At 40.5% G+C, this 15112-nt stretch overlaps 1 protein-coding gene across 1 annotated transcript; it reads right to left on the reverse strand.

Moving 5' to 3' along the window:
* Window positions 1-170: 170 nt before the first annotated feature.
* Window positions 171-13483, reverse strand: LOC147798688 (retinol dehydrogenase 12-like). The gene is made up of 7 exons (XM_087138720.1): window positions 13324-13483; window positions 11266-11423; window positions 10275-10421; window positions 8985-9176; window positions 7115-7393; window positions 4471-4690; window positions 171-2834 (listed from the first exon to the last, which is right to left on the reverse strand). Exons 2-7 carry the CDS (start codon window positions 11324-11326, stop codon window positions 2726-2728), a joined length of 1008 nt encoding a protein of 335 aa, XP_086994846.1. The 5' UTR covers window positions 11327-11423; window positions 13324-13483; the 3' UTR covers window positions 171-2725.
* Window positions 13484-15112: the final 1629 nt, after the last annotated feature.

A 15112-nucleotide genomic window follows, 5' to 3' on the forward strand; every position in this document is an offset into this window, starting at 1 on the left:
TCTTCCATTTTTGTCTTCATTGCAGCAGGTATGCTCGATGCATGCAAGACAGATTGAGTATTTCACTCATTGCTGTACAGAACGCAGAACCAGCAGTGTTTTTGAGTTTTTTTGTTACAAAGAAACCTAAAAATGCCATGAAAAAAAGAATTCAACGCCGAGACGCATCATTAAAACTGAAAGTGCCTTTTATGGAATTGTAAGCCTATTTCGTCGTTATAAAGGAGGGATGTCAAAACAAAAGGCATTAATTGCCGGCTCACAAAACCTTCAACTCATTTCAAATTCACAACTCAAACAAAAGAATATAATATTCAGAGAAAAATGCTTGCTACCATTTACGTGATACTATTATCATTACGGTTACGTGATCACTCGAGGATAAATCAAAATACTTTAACAATTAAGGTTTCTGTAACAAAAAATTTTAAAATTCAATCTAAAAATCATAGTCCCTATCTTATCAACAGTGCTAGAAAATGCATAATTATTGAAACCAGACGGGCAATCATCCTTTTCTATTGTAAGCAAATACTTGTCAAGGAGGAACCTCTGCCTCCTAATAACCCTTGCCTTGCCATATGTAGAATTTGGAGGATTCTAGATTATGGCTCCATGTAATTGTGTCTAGCGAGGCACGGCTAACACAAAATACATTTATGCTACGTGTTTTCCCTCGATACGAATTTAAATTAACGACTGTACATTAACATTATCAAATATCATGAAAGGGGATGCTACACAGGGGATGTTTCTTTCAACGGGAAATACATCACAAAGTGCGGAGCAACCATTAGTTACGAGAGAAGATTAGTCAAACGAAGCGTTACAAAATAACTTACTCGTTGAATAAGCTTATGGGCAATTCAAGGGATTTGAAAAGGACGTGTACTGTTGCAAAAAGCTACAACACAAAAAATAAATCAATATTTAAACTAAATAATTAAAATTCGTGCATATCAGTACAGGAATAAATACGTTCGAAATTAAGAGGTGTCATTAAACAAAGTCATGCAAATATTTGTCGGTGATCAAACAAAAAACAAACAGAATAATCTGTCATAATTAGCTTCAATATCTGACAAAAGTTCCCAATGTCAAATCTTTACCCAGTCCATGCTACAGATTTCTCCGAGACACAACTCTGTACGTATTTAGAGTTTCCTTCACAATGTGAAAACTACTGGACATCCTTCATAGTTGCGTTTCAAGTATACATGTACAAAGGAGCACACTGTTGACAGCTGGAACTGACTGCAAGATTGGTATGCATGTCTCGTAAAGGGTAGGGGAAAACGTTTGGTATTTTCCAGCGCCCACAACAGGAAGCAGAGGAGCTGTACAACAGCGCCCTGAACCAAGGGATTCCTGTGGCTTGCAGTCCATTTAAACCAGTCAAGTGTTTCTGGGCATGAGAAAGCTGTACACGAGGCTTTGGCAAAAACATGTCGACCGGCGTAAAGGGGCCGGTTTCCCCCAAAAGTTCCAGTTCCAGTGAATTCAATTGAAACCATAAGCAAGGAAACTGTGTAAATGAACACACTGGTTCCAGGTAATTTAGGAGCAATTTATTACAGTGGTCACACAACAGTCACCATGTCAGTTGATATGACAAAACCAGCCAAATGAAAGGCCACCATATAATCGATATTCTGAATTGCTAAGCATTTACATGCTGCCACCTGAGGAGCCTATGGCAGTGACTGTTGGGAAACTGTGCTATATTGAATCACTACAAATGCAAGCGCTGAGACGTCGAAATAATCTGCCCCGAGCTGAAGTGCATCCCCAATCGGCGAAAGAAAGACAGGTGGCTACAAGCGGGTTCTTGCACGCGTTCTGCACCTACGCAAAGACCATACATGCTAGAATAAATTAATTGCGTGTACTGGGCGTGCTCCGCAGCAAACGCACCTATATGCGGTACATAAAAAAATCGCCATGTGTCGTTCTGCTTGGAGCGGATTATATTAAATATGAAGTACATGCATACAAAGGACACACAGTACGTGTACCTCAAAGATACCTTCCCTGAAAATGTTATGTCATGATCATTTTCAACAATGTTTACACGACAGTTTTGAAGCTCTAGATTCGATTCGACATGTAAATATGACGCGATCGAGTGAAATGAGCTGTTTTCCGACCCAGGCCAAGTTGTTCGATTCCATCCCTTTGAAAGGTAAACCACGGTAGACTTCATCTCTATGAAGTTCCAAACTTTGAAACAACCTTCGGATCATAAGTATTGGAAGTCGAAAAATGAAGAAAAAAAAATTGATCTTGGACATTTTACTCTAGGACGTTTCTTCACATAAAAAATTTGACCATAGATTCAATTTGCCTGATCAGGTCATAAATAAGCTTCATGACAACAACATGGAAGAGGTTCAATGGCTCATCATATACTGTCACACTTATACATATGTGCGCTGCTCACAAAGTGTGCATTATCTTTAGGCAACTGTGCGCTCTGCGAGTAACTTGGTTTTGTGCCATCGGCTGATCTTGAAGACGTACAGTGTACACCCTGCTAAAAAGTACCACTTTAAAAAGTACCAGGTAGGCACAGAAAATGTTATCTGTGCATTGTGTAGGCCCTACTGATATTTTTTTAACATTTTTTTCTCACCAATTGCTCACGCTTATTGCAACATTCGTAAATATTTTGCCACATGGTGACTCTGAAGACCAACAGCTGGAACCTTTGGTCACTTCACTCGAATTACTCCACTTTCTTCTCCAGATTGACCATCTCAGCGCTGAGTTCCCATAGTCGACGTGCTGACTCTTCATCCACAGCCAGCTTACTGGGACTCTTGGCAGCACAATCACTGCCAAGTTAACAAAAACAATTACGCTAAAAACATCAGCCCAAAATATCACACCATGTGACGTCGACATGCTCAACTGGATCACTGAACACAAAAAGTACACTTCATTCATAAGGGGAAAACGGCAAAGCCAGAGCTGGTGGTCTGCTCAACAGCTCCTTGAACCTGCCCATAATGGAAGTTGCCAAACAAGATACCTGATTAAATCCACGGTCGGGCTTCTCACGTATTTCCCTAGGTCTGAAAAATCTACCCACTATGCAGCTGAACCGAGTCATCAGACTAAACATCAGGCTACAGCTAGGACTGAACTGGTTGAACTAAGATTGAATTGAGGATTTAAACCTGAGATGTATAGTACAGTGCAAAATCATTTCAACACGGCATGTTTTTAGGTACAACGTACATGTACATGTATTTTAGTTCCCTGCGATGAAATGGCAACCAGTACAGTATGTCTATCCATTGTTTTTCATTTTCAACATCAGTGCTTGGATACGTGTACATGTGCAAAATTATTGTAACACTTGACATTGTGCGTAGGCAAACTTAGATTCATTAGTCTGTAAGACGTTGGACCGACCCTCCTTTGTCCAGTGCTTGCATTCCTTTGCAAAATTCAGGCACTTCACTCTATCGTTCTCCCTCAATGATGGTTTCTTAGCTGCTACTCTGTCAGCAAGTCCTTTTTTCTATCAATCTCCGATGCACAGTTGATAAAGAAACCGTAACACCATCAGTCAGCATGCTACTGATGTCATCTCAAAGCTCCCTTGAGCTTTTTCTCTGGTCTGCAAGACTTACTCTTCAAAACTGAAGTTTTTTCTTCCTCCCTTCCTCTCTCATGGTGCTGGCATGAATTTATGTCCATAAATCTGTCTAAATTGTGTTTTACAGAGCTTGGGCTGCAATTTATGTCTATGATTACAGATCGGTAGCTTCATTCAGCATCAGAAAGGGTCTTTATTTGTGCCCTTTGCTTGGTTGTAAGTTCTTTGCCCTTTCATGTTCAGGCTGTGGTGACCTGTGCTCTGGGTTAATTTGGACGGCTTCATGTACCCTTTCTGCCAAATACATGTAGGGGATTTTGTCAATGTTTAAAATTGTATGCATAGGCCTACTACGTACGTTGTTGACAAAAGGTCGTTGCTTCTGCCGACCACCAAAGCTTGCCAAAGCTTGCCAGCCAGTCTCCCACAGAATAATGAGCAAGAGGTGAAAGAATAACTGGTTACTAGTGTTATCTGGATAATAAGTCCTTAACTTTGACAACATTTGATAACTGGTTTATTTCACTACATATTGATTGCCGTTTCATCAAAAGCAACTTAAGCACCTAGTGACAAATGTTCAAATAATTTTGCACATCACTGTACATACACTGCATAATGTGACAAGTGCAATTTAACCAAGTCAGATGTTTGCCTTCCCAGTTAATGTGTACCTTAAACAATTCTTTCAACATCATGCTTTCTTACTTCATCTTTCATCTAGTAAAACTCCTCCCTGGTTGGACAAACGTTGAGCTGCTACCCCTGAAGTATGAAAGGTTTAGACCTATTCCAGTCGAAGATCAGCTTCAACAAATCTCTAATTTCTACTCTACGAGGGGATAATCCCCACTAACTTAACCTACCTGAAATAAAGGCCTGTTTTGTTGGCAAGTTCCTCAGCCACAGCACAATAGATGGATGTCTGGGCTCCTTGGACGGAAGTCTTCATGACCATCCTCCCGAGGGGAGAGCCAGCGATCATAAAGACGACCCAAAATGGAAAGTTGAGAGAATAGCTGGTATGCCGTGTCAGCTCAGTAGTCACGCTACCGGGGTGCAGGGCAAAGACACTCACGCTGGTATCTGGTATTTTATTGTCAACAAAAAATGTAGTTACAATTCAGGGTTGAGGCTACATGTATAAATGAACCAAGAAACAAGGGAGAGTTGATTATATAAACATCCCCTCTCCTGAAAGAAACAGAAATCTCAAAGTCTATTCCAGCCATTCTAGTATCTTGATTTACTACAAAGTGCCAGTCAAAAAAATCTATGTCTTGGACAGGCAATCCAATTGACAACTCCAGTGAGACATCCACTATATGAGATAGCACCAAAATTCAGTTGTACGTCACACACTCTATTACATGTAGTTGTTAACTAAGACCAGTGAGTGAAAAAATACCATGAGCCACCGGTTCTTCCTGGTTTTCTTTTTTAAATTTTAGCTTCTGGTTGATAACAAAATGCTGTGAACTCGACTGTACTTTTGACAGAAATTATTAGAGCCTGGTTGAAAACAGTTCCAAATAGCAAGGTGTGCCTAGGACTTACCCAGAACAGAAAATTTGGCATCAAACAATAACATCAATACACATAACTGCTTAATAATCAGTCTACAAGCAAATCTTGTTACATCTGTCGGCAGGCTAACACCTTCCTGTTTAAATACATAACCACTCATAGCTTGGATTGAGTTTCCAAAAGTAGACAGCAATTTCATTTGAATTAGCAGCTTAATCGTAGACCATAAACACCTGTTCCATGTTTGATGAAAGTGTTTTTCAATTAGTCTAATTCACAAATGTTGCCAAACAACATCTACAAACAGGTGCTTGAGAAATGTCAGTAGTAGCAGGAAAAAGTCATGGGTATGGCAGCCAGATGGTGCACAGTCTGAGTGGCACTGCAACGCCTTTTCAAAGCAAATTTGGGACAACAAACTGGGTTAAAAAAGGACTAACAATCTTTTGGCAACAGGCAAATATACATGTAATACATTGACACAGGTAGTTTGGCCAAAGCAAAGATCTCAGGAACAGCCCCCCCCCCAAAAAGAGGGGGTTAGGGGCTCTTCTAAAGAACAGTCCTCCACCCCTTTTGGGGCAGAACGAACAGCCCCCACGCCCATTACATGTATTTAAACAGCTGGGTGTCAGCCTTAACATAGCTGTTCCAAGATTACTTGCAGACCCCCATAAAAGGTCGTGGGGCATTAAGGATGCTTCTCAATGTACAGTGAGTGCTTAGGCGACATGGCACAAAGACATTTCGATATTGTCCTTTAACGTGTAAATGAGCGTCCTTTAACATGTAGACTACCAAACTATATGCATATGGCTCATAAACGTGCTGATAAAATAGATCATTCCCATAATATAGCAAATATTTTTCAATGAGAGCCTGCAAGTTAGACATTTGCACGCTGGGATAGGTCAGTAGTAGGAACAAACAGAGAAAGATTCGAAAAGTTAAAATTCGAATTTTTGTTCTTACAGAGGATTCTGCCTTTATTTCTTGTTATATAAATTCTCTTTTTTTTAATTTGACATGTTATATAATATCTTCTTGGTAGAACCAAGCTGCACGCTCAGAAGAAACCTGGACGAACACCTGTTTTGTTTGCATACTGTGAAAACAGAATTGTCGGTGCTCAACACCAAGTCATGCTTGTAATAAGTTTTGAACGAATTACACTAGAGCGGCAGAATGTAATTTGCGGGGAAATCCCAGTCCAAGGGCAAAACAGACAAAATAACAAGCAGGGAAACAAGATTTTTCAGAACAACAAAAGCTAGAGTATTAATGGCTTATTTAAACGATGAAGAAACACTAGAAATAAAAATAAATAAAGAGGAGAAGTAATTAACGACTGTGGCGCTGATGGGCAAAGACTTGACTACATGTGATTAGGCTTTCATTCCACAAGGGGCCACTCTATATTTGAGACACCACCCAATTCGAGGGAGACCTCTGGAGGTGCACTGAATAAATAATGTATCTCAATAAAGGACCTCCGCGAGGCATCTCACACTTCCATAAAAAATTGAAAAGAAAGAAATTATCAAATAATCACAATTAATTTTTGAAAATGATAAGACACTGCCTTACCACAAAGGATTCGGTTGACGATTCCCAATCTCAGAGGCAGGTACTCTTGAATTGATATCAGGCCCAAAAAATTCAATGAAAACTTCCCCAATGACAATTAACCTTGGTGATGACAGCCAACTGACAAGTTCCTCAGTCTAGCTCAAAACCTTGTCCCAATCAATAATAATAAAGTTCAGCTTAAATTTTGTGCTGCCTAATAGGGCGACAAACGTGCACTACACACAGGGCTTAAAAGACTTGAACGCCCAATATCTAGGGAAAGTGCACCCAACTAGGAGAACATAAGAGCAAATGACGTAATGTCAGGAAGGCACATCCGCGCTAGGAGATTCTTCACACAAGTGGCGTAGGTGATGTTGGCAAAGGAAAGCAGAATAATTTCTGATACAATACCTTTGAGACGTTTGCTGAGCTCCAAGGTGAAAAGCACGTTGGCCAGCTTGCTTTGACCGTAGGCCTTGATGGGATCGTAGTTGGTCCTCATATGAATGTCGTCCCACTGCATCTTGCCAAACTCGTGAGCGAGGGAGGAGACATTGAGGATGCGGGCAGGGGTGGAGGACTTGATGAGATCCAACAGCAGGTTGGTCAGCAGGAAATGGCCCAGATGATTGACACCAAATTGCATCTCAAACCCATCTTCCGTCTTCCACTCAGGGCACATCATGACTCCTGTAAGAAGTAGCACCAATTAACTTTAGTTAAACCAGAAGCGTAAAGAACTGTGATAATTTCCCCCTCGTGGTTTTCATGAGTGATATTTTAATCACAGAACGTAGGGTCCTTCTGAGCCAAATCACACAAAATCTAACTACCTCCCAACTCGGATTCGCCTGATTAATTTCCCAAACTAAATGTGATATACTAAAATCAGTAGAGACTAACATTTTGGCTTGATATCTTCAACAGCTCCTTGTCATGATCTTTAAAAGCTGTTGGCGGGGCCACTAATTGGCACCACTGATTTTCAAATGTGCTTCGGGATCATATTTGAAGGCGTACACATTCTTTTCAAATAAACATGAAAGTTGAAAACTTCCATCATTTGTAGCAAGCTTTACCCAGCATAAGGTAATTACTTTCACACACTGCTGAATTTCCTGATACACAATTATTAGGTAGGATGTTCACATTTTGTTCATCTTCACTGTGATAATTACAGTCCATACGGTTGTGACTTCACATCTTTAGCATCAATCATGACAAACTCTGTCGTGGGACCTTGTAGTTAAGTTGCTTTTAAAGTGTTGCCACAATGAATTTATCCTTGATGCAATCTTTCTATACATTTGTACTCTTCTTCAATGTATAAAAACTCTTTTCCATTTCAATTTGGTTAAATATATTGGAAAGTGCACTTTTTAAGCACTCAAAATTATCCATCCTGGACAATTGAGGGCACTGTTGCTGTGATGTCATCTAGGAAACACATAAATGTAGCTTATTGCATACGCTTTTCTATTAAAAATTGTGAACCCAGATATTACTAACTGAAAATATTTCTGAGAAAGGGATTGGTACTTACATGAACTTATTGCTATGTACGTACGTGTAAACAACAGTGAATCATCAAAAAAGAGAAACTCCAGAAAAATCTGAGAAAAAAGGCAAGACTTTTTGTGTACAGACCAATGTAACATTTTAGGCTTTCTTCCTGGGATGACATCACAGTTTTGTTCATGAATAAAGAAATCTCATAAGCATAAAATCCATAAAAAGACAGTAAAATACCCTTGGAAGTAGTGGGACAAAGTTGAAAATAAGGATTACTGAGACACAAAGCTGCCTTTTGAAGGTTTGTATTAAAATAAATGGATTGCAACTACCCTTTAACCCTAACCCTCCTCAATCCTCCAACAGGTGAAGGATTGAGGAGGGTTAGGGTTAATGATATACTTTTACAATGTAGATGTCTTAGAATTGGATTATTGGATTCTCTCTTTGTCAAAATCTCGTCCTCTTTATTAACAATGGAGTCATTCTGTAAATTTGGGGTCCAATTGTTCTTGTGTCTATCACCTTTGATATTTGATTTTGTAAGTGCAGAATACGTTCTCTAATTTCCAAGAGTGAAATTACCTACCAAACAAATAGAAATTCTTTAAAATCACTTCTAGTGATATTTTTGTGAGAAATTACACAAGTCAAGTGTAACAGGAACACAAACATGTCACACTTTTGGACCCTGAATTTATAGAATGACCAACTTAATGAATCTGAAGGTTCATTTTTAGAGTACACGTAAATGAAACCACGTCTTTACCTGCATTATTGATGAGAATATCTAGCCTTGACTCTTCTGCTTTGATCTTCTCGGCACACTCTCTCACCGAGGCAAGAGAAGCCAAGTCCAGTTTGACCACAGTCAGATTGCTGGTCCTAGTCTCCTCTCTGATCTCCACAAGGGCTGCTTCGGCCTTGGCGGTATCACGGCACGCTAGAATCACACGAGCTCCTGAAAGATTGCCAAATCTCACAATTAAGCCAGAATCGAAAGCAAGTCAACCCACGTGCATTGACAGCAACCAAAGTACACTGAACAAGTCAATGCACAAACAAGAAACCTCTGGCGGACCAATCTCGGCAAAATGGGCTTTGTGCAAGAATGGTATATCCAATTTCCAAAAAAATATTGTCAGCATTGGCCACAATATGTTACTGAAAAAAGTCCAGACAGCTTGGCATGTAAAAGAAATGTAATGCAGCGATATGGGAGAAACTTTCAATATACTGCCTTATATCCTCCCACATGTATCCCCTCAAGTCAAAGCGCACCCTCACTGGAAAATAGGAAACAAGTTGGTGGGAAGTATTTTAGTCAGGCTTATGAACAAGCCTTACTGAAAAGTCAAGACTCTACATTCCAACCAAAATGGAGTCATGTGTACAAAAGCATGTCTCGCTCCAAATGTTCATGATTCCTTCATAGTCAAATGGTGGGTTCCTACCAAAACAGTGCTGTTGCTATGTAAAAACACAGCATCTCTCTCATCCACACTCGGAGAAGACAGGGTTGGAGACCATTGAAATTAAACCACTCCCTTACTGGAAACATGTGATTAGAATATTTAATCTAAACCTAATGAAACCTCTGTGTCTCGTTTGATCTCAGCATGAATTCCATGTACAGTGTCTCCATTTCTAAGAGCCTTTTACAGCATATCAGTACCCTGTATTTCCACAAGAAAGAAATTCACCAACTCAACAATAAGACAACTATGCAATGTACATGTAATTTCATGTCTACTTGTATGTCTCTGTTGTTTTCTATGAGAGCTCAGTTGGAAAGCAATCTGTTATTGAACTGAATTGAACTACCCTCATTAAAACTGACAAGACATTACAATTAAGAATTGCTGATCAGTGCAAATTTTAATATTCATATACATGTACATGTACAATGTATAGTGATGCCATCATAGTTAGCAGTTTGTGTTACAACTGCTTCAGCATCGAAAGTTGAAAGAATTGTTCTTTTGGGGGAATTTGAATGTTTTGGCATTTTCTGTCTTGAATTATTGCATGGTAGTTCACCATGAAAAGAAAAACCTACCTCTCCTGGCCAGATCTCTGGCAGTCTCCTTGCCGATGCCAGTGTTTGCCCCGGTGATGAGGACCGTCTTACCATCCAGACGAGCCTTGCTGTAGCACCATCCTCCTTCAAAGAACTTTCTCACCAGCCACAACAGCCCTGCACCAACTGAGATTCACAGAGACAGCGAGCCACAAATATCACTTACGATCAGAAGGTATAGGCCTATACAAGTATGTTGACTTAAGGCTTACACATGTCAAAATTCTTTTGTCAAGTTTGTTCCTGGAAGGTGGAGGCATGTTGCCCAAAATTGCGACATTTGGAGAGATCTTTAGATAATTGGTTGTGAAGAAAATAAATGTATATTATTTGAAGATACAAGTATGGTATGTACTGGTGAGGGAAAAAGTGAAGATCTGTATCATATAATTGCCCTATCCGCCTTGAGCGGAAGCATCCCCCTCACTGGTTGAACAAAGCCATGCCAGAATCGGAGTGTCCGTTATGTTGGAAGCGACACAAACGCAATGCATGCGTCTCATTCATTTAGCTGTTCACGAACCAGCGAAGTGCAGTTCCCATCAAAGGATCCTCCGTTGCTAGGAAAATTGCACCCCCTTATGGTCCCTCTCACGTCCCGTGTGTGTGTTTACCACTACACTTGGAATTTTGAACAAAGGGTTCTGTTCGTCGTCAGAAGAAATCCTCTTTTTTTGTGATTACAGAACTTCCATCAGAACATTATCCATACAATGGATGCCATCTTCCTAACTTCCAAGAAACATCAAGGTCTTGCAAAGTAGCAGGATTAACCCTATTCCCTCATGATAAATACCAAAGTGTGATAAAAAAAATCATTTCCCGAGTTTCAAAAATCCATCATTTCAACTCAAAATTATGTCATCACAACTCAATCAGTTCAAAATATTATTTCTTTCAATCCAAATGTGCATGCAAGATGAACAACCTTAAATATCATTAGGACAGATAATAAGCCAGTTCAACTCACCAACAACAATTGACACAATCAGAAAAGGGTCGATGCTTTTTCCAATGGTATCAGTCATCATGGACTTGGAGAAAAGGTAGCTTGATCAACAACACTTACGAACAGGTTTCTGTCATCAATATCTTCTTGACTTGTCACACAGACGGCTTACGTGTGTGCTACATGTATATATGATTTAAGGGGAAAAATCCACAGATTAAACAATCATGTAGAGACGTCTCAGATGTTAAACAATAATCTGCTGGTACATGAAGAAAGCATTTTTGAAATCTTGAGCTACTCCATTGAAAGAAAAAATTCTTCAAAGTATGTTTAATGTGAGCACATTTTTCTCTACTGCAGTTTTGTGGCCAGCACTGAGCCTAATCCTTATCATTTGCTCACCTCAAGAGACTGTCATCAAATTCCATCAATGGAATTAGTCATGTAGCTCAAAAAGTGACTGTATCACTGACCTGGTGGAAAGGGCAATATAGCCATGACTCCCCCCCCCAAAAAAAAGAAGAAAAGCTTTGTTTTGAAAATTAATAAGGCAGACAAAACTGTTTTGCACTAGTTACATGTACATGTACATTCACTCCCTTCCACCAAAAGTGTGTAAAAATCCCCAAAAGCTTCCTCCTTCAAAGTGGTCATAAAAAAGTCACCAAAAAAAATTTGAAATCTTAAGGCCGATTCATACTCCCTACAAAAGTGAAAACAATTGCAAATTGTGATGTCAGATCTGATATTTGCATTATGAATTTGCAAAAGATGACCACATTTCAACTTGGACAAAATTTCACAGCAATTTTTTTGTGAAGTCAAATTTACTTCACTTTCGCAATCAACTGAAGTATGAACGAGCCTTTTACCCTGCATATTCACCCAGTCAAAAAAATTTCTGAAATTGGTTTGAGATCAACTCTTGACTGAAACCTAAGCACATGTAAATGTACATGTGCATGTAGTTCGCTGATGACGATCAAGCTCAGTCCACATCACCTAATGGTTTTGAATTAGGTCCTTTACGTTTTCTGAAATGATGTGATTCAACTTTTTCTGTAAAGGAATTCTCCGTGGTTCTTCTTCAAGACAACTTTACAATGTAGTTAGTTATGCCTGTCATCCCTCCTTGGGGTATTGGCTATCCACAAGAGTCCTCCCGAGTCCTCCATCATACATGTATCTGTCTTGCACTTTCCCCTCCAGCTGCTTCTGTGTGAGACCCATCTTCCTGGTATCTGACTGCAGGTATTTTTATATTACGCCATTGCCAGGTATTTCTCAGCCAGCCTCTTTTCCTCTCTCCTTGGGGATTAAGAGAAAAGATGCTCAGTCCTGTGGCTTCCGGGGACTTCCGGCTTTCAACACAAGACGTCATAAGTCTTCTCGATGAAGATCCCTCTTCTTCCAAGACATGGTTCTCTTGGATTTCTCTTGTCGGCATTTCTGTAATGTGTTATTACTTTAACAGTCAGGGGTTGTTAGTCCCTTGCCTAACCCCCAGCCTGGAGGACCAATTACTCTTCATCTGGCCTCTAGTCTAACCTTCGCTCTGTCCAGCTTGGGTGACCCTACCAGGAGTTTGCACTCAAGTGTTCCACTGTTCTTCCTGCGTGCTAAGACATGCAAACACAGAACTCACCAGCCAATGGCAAGGTGGTAACCATATCACCAGTTCAAGACAGTACAAAAAAGACTACCACAATGAAATTAGGGCCTGTACTTCTTCAGCCCTTAATGTGAATTTCCTGATGACGTGAAGACAGAATTAGCACTAGCTGACTAGGTGGAATGGACATTATGATGATGGAGTTTAGCGAATGACAGGAGGACATAGGCCTTAGGCCTTCATATGTACATGTACATGTACTTCATAACTTCCAATATGGTCCATTTCAACTTTAATCACGTTTAAAAAACTTGAGTGAGAGGCCTAGTGAACAAGAATGGTGCTCAAAATAGGAAAGATCGAGACAGAGTCTCGGCTCCCAAGACGGACTGTAAGTTAGGCCTAACGTTAGGCCTGCACGTGTTGCTGACCATCACGACCATAAATGACCGCTAAATACTTACTTGTAAAGCCTTTTCTTTCTCCTTACTTCAGATGCTTTTTATCGAGCAAACATCATTCAAGCACTTGCAAGTTAAGTCACCTGACTGTGCCCGACTGTGTGCCCGGCCCCCCGTAACCGGTACCCAGGGCACCGTACTGCCAGACTGCTTCATCACGTGCAACACACGGGTTGAACAATCAGAGCCGTCTGATCGATTTAAAGCGCCACCAAGAGACACTCAGTCTTGGTTTCGAGACGTTGCTGCAGTGCGTACTTCTACGAGCGGGCGATAATCTGAACGAATCGGTAGATAATGACCGTATTAGCGTCGAAGAATTTCGGGCTTGAAAGTAGGCCTACTTTAATTGGCAGTGGTCAGTGGGAGTTGCACGGGCAACATTTGCCCAACAGGTGGGGGGGGGTTGTAATTGCAAGCCCTTATTGTTTGTAACTCCTTATTGCGGCGTGTATAGGCCTACTTTGTTTACAATTTTATTTTAAGTACGTGATCGTAAAATTCAATAACTTCAAAAGTCATAATGGGAAAAAGAACTTTTTTATTACACAAAATTCTGTAGATTTTCGATCCGTGTACTTTCTTGTGGGAAAAATGGTTATATTACCAGTATTGAGAGGAGACTAGCTAGTCATCAGGCATTGTGTAACTCCAGCAGAGCTGTTTTTATTATTATAGAGATACAGGTGTGTTCCCCATTAATAAAATAAAGCTTGAACGTCAGCAGTTTGTATCACACACGCACAAAAACGACCTACTGGCAGATTGGTATGCATACTAGCTCAGTGGTTTAGAAACTCACATGTTCAAGTCGAATCTCTTCACAGACTTTATTGCAGTTTACCGTTATACTTTACTTTGGCTGAGTTTGGGCGGCTTGTTCTCGCCGTGTTCAAGAACAGCTCGATTTGTTGTTCGTGGGTCGCCGTAGTTATTTGTGGCAAGCAACATCCAACATGGCAGCGTCTTTGTGCATTCTTCCTTAGTTAATGTTGGATAACTAGGCTAACTTCTTTTCCATTTACAAAAAATCATTTCTGTCAAAACTTTCCATTGTCTTCGGCTTTGTTAATTAAGCCACATCGGTACTTTTTGCGGCTGTTCAAAAATCAAATCGGACGAGTTTTTCCGTGTGTTTGTGTAAAATCCTGACGAGGAGGTGGTGTGTGATCCTGTTCCGAGAACAGTGTTCTTGAGTCGTGTTCTCGCCGTTCGAGCGCGAGAACACGAAACCCGTGTCAAGACGGACAGCCCGAACTCGACCTTTGAGTTTTATTAAAAAGAGTGCAGTATAGAGGGCGCATTTTGTGTAGGCCCACGTCACAAGTTATTAACCGTGTGACCGTAACCACTGGCGGCAGAAGCGGCTGGGAGGGCAGTGGGGCCAGAATCCCCTCCCCCCCCGACTGCGGGAATCCTCCTCCACACTTTTTGCAGGTTATGTAATTGGGTTGAGCTTAATGGATTGGCACATTAATGCCTGATGGTCTCGTTGAACTCCCCCCCCTTTGAAAATCGTTCCGCCGCCATTGGTTACGAATGTATTAATCTTCGAGGCCCCCCGTGTCATTCTTACTCCCTCTACTGGCCATTTTGTTATGGTCTTCCACGCCAAAGCGCAATGCATTGTACAAACGACAAAATGATTCACAAAATCAATGCAAGTTAATTTTTGAAAGGTGTTTGATTTTCGTGGTTTTCGAAAATCCATTTCCGGTAACCTCACGAAAATCAAATCCTTTGCAACACACGTGCTTCCCAAATGAACGCTATACGTTTTTCCTTCTCATCG

The sequence above is a fragment of the Acanthaster planci genome, linkage group LG07, assembly GCF_054643075.1.
Source record: "Acanthaster planci isolate LZ-2023a linkage group LG07, COTS_SCS, whole genome shotgun sequence".
In the NCBI taxonomy this organism is placed as follows: Eukaryota; Metazoa; Echinodermata; class Asteroidea; order Valvatida; family Acanthasteridae; genus Acanthaster; species Acanthaster planci.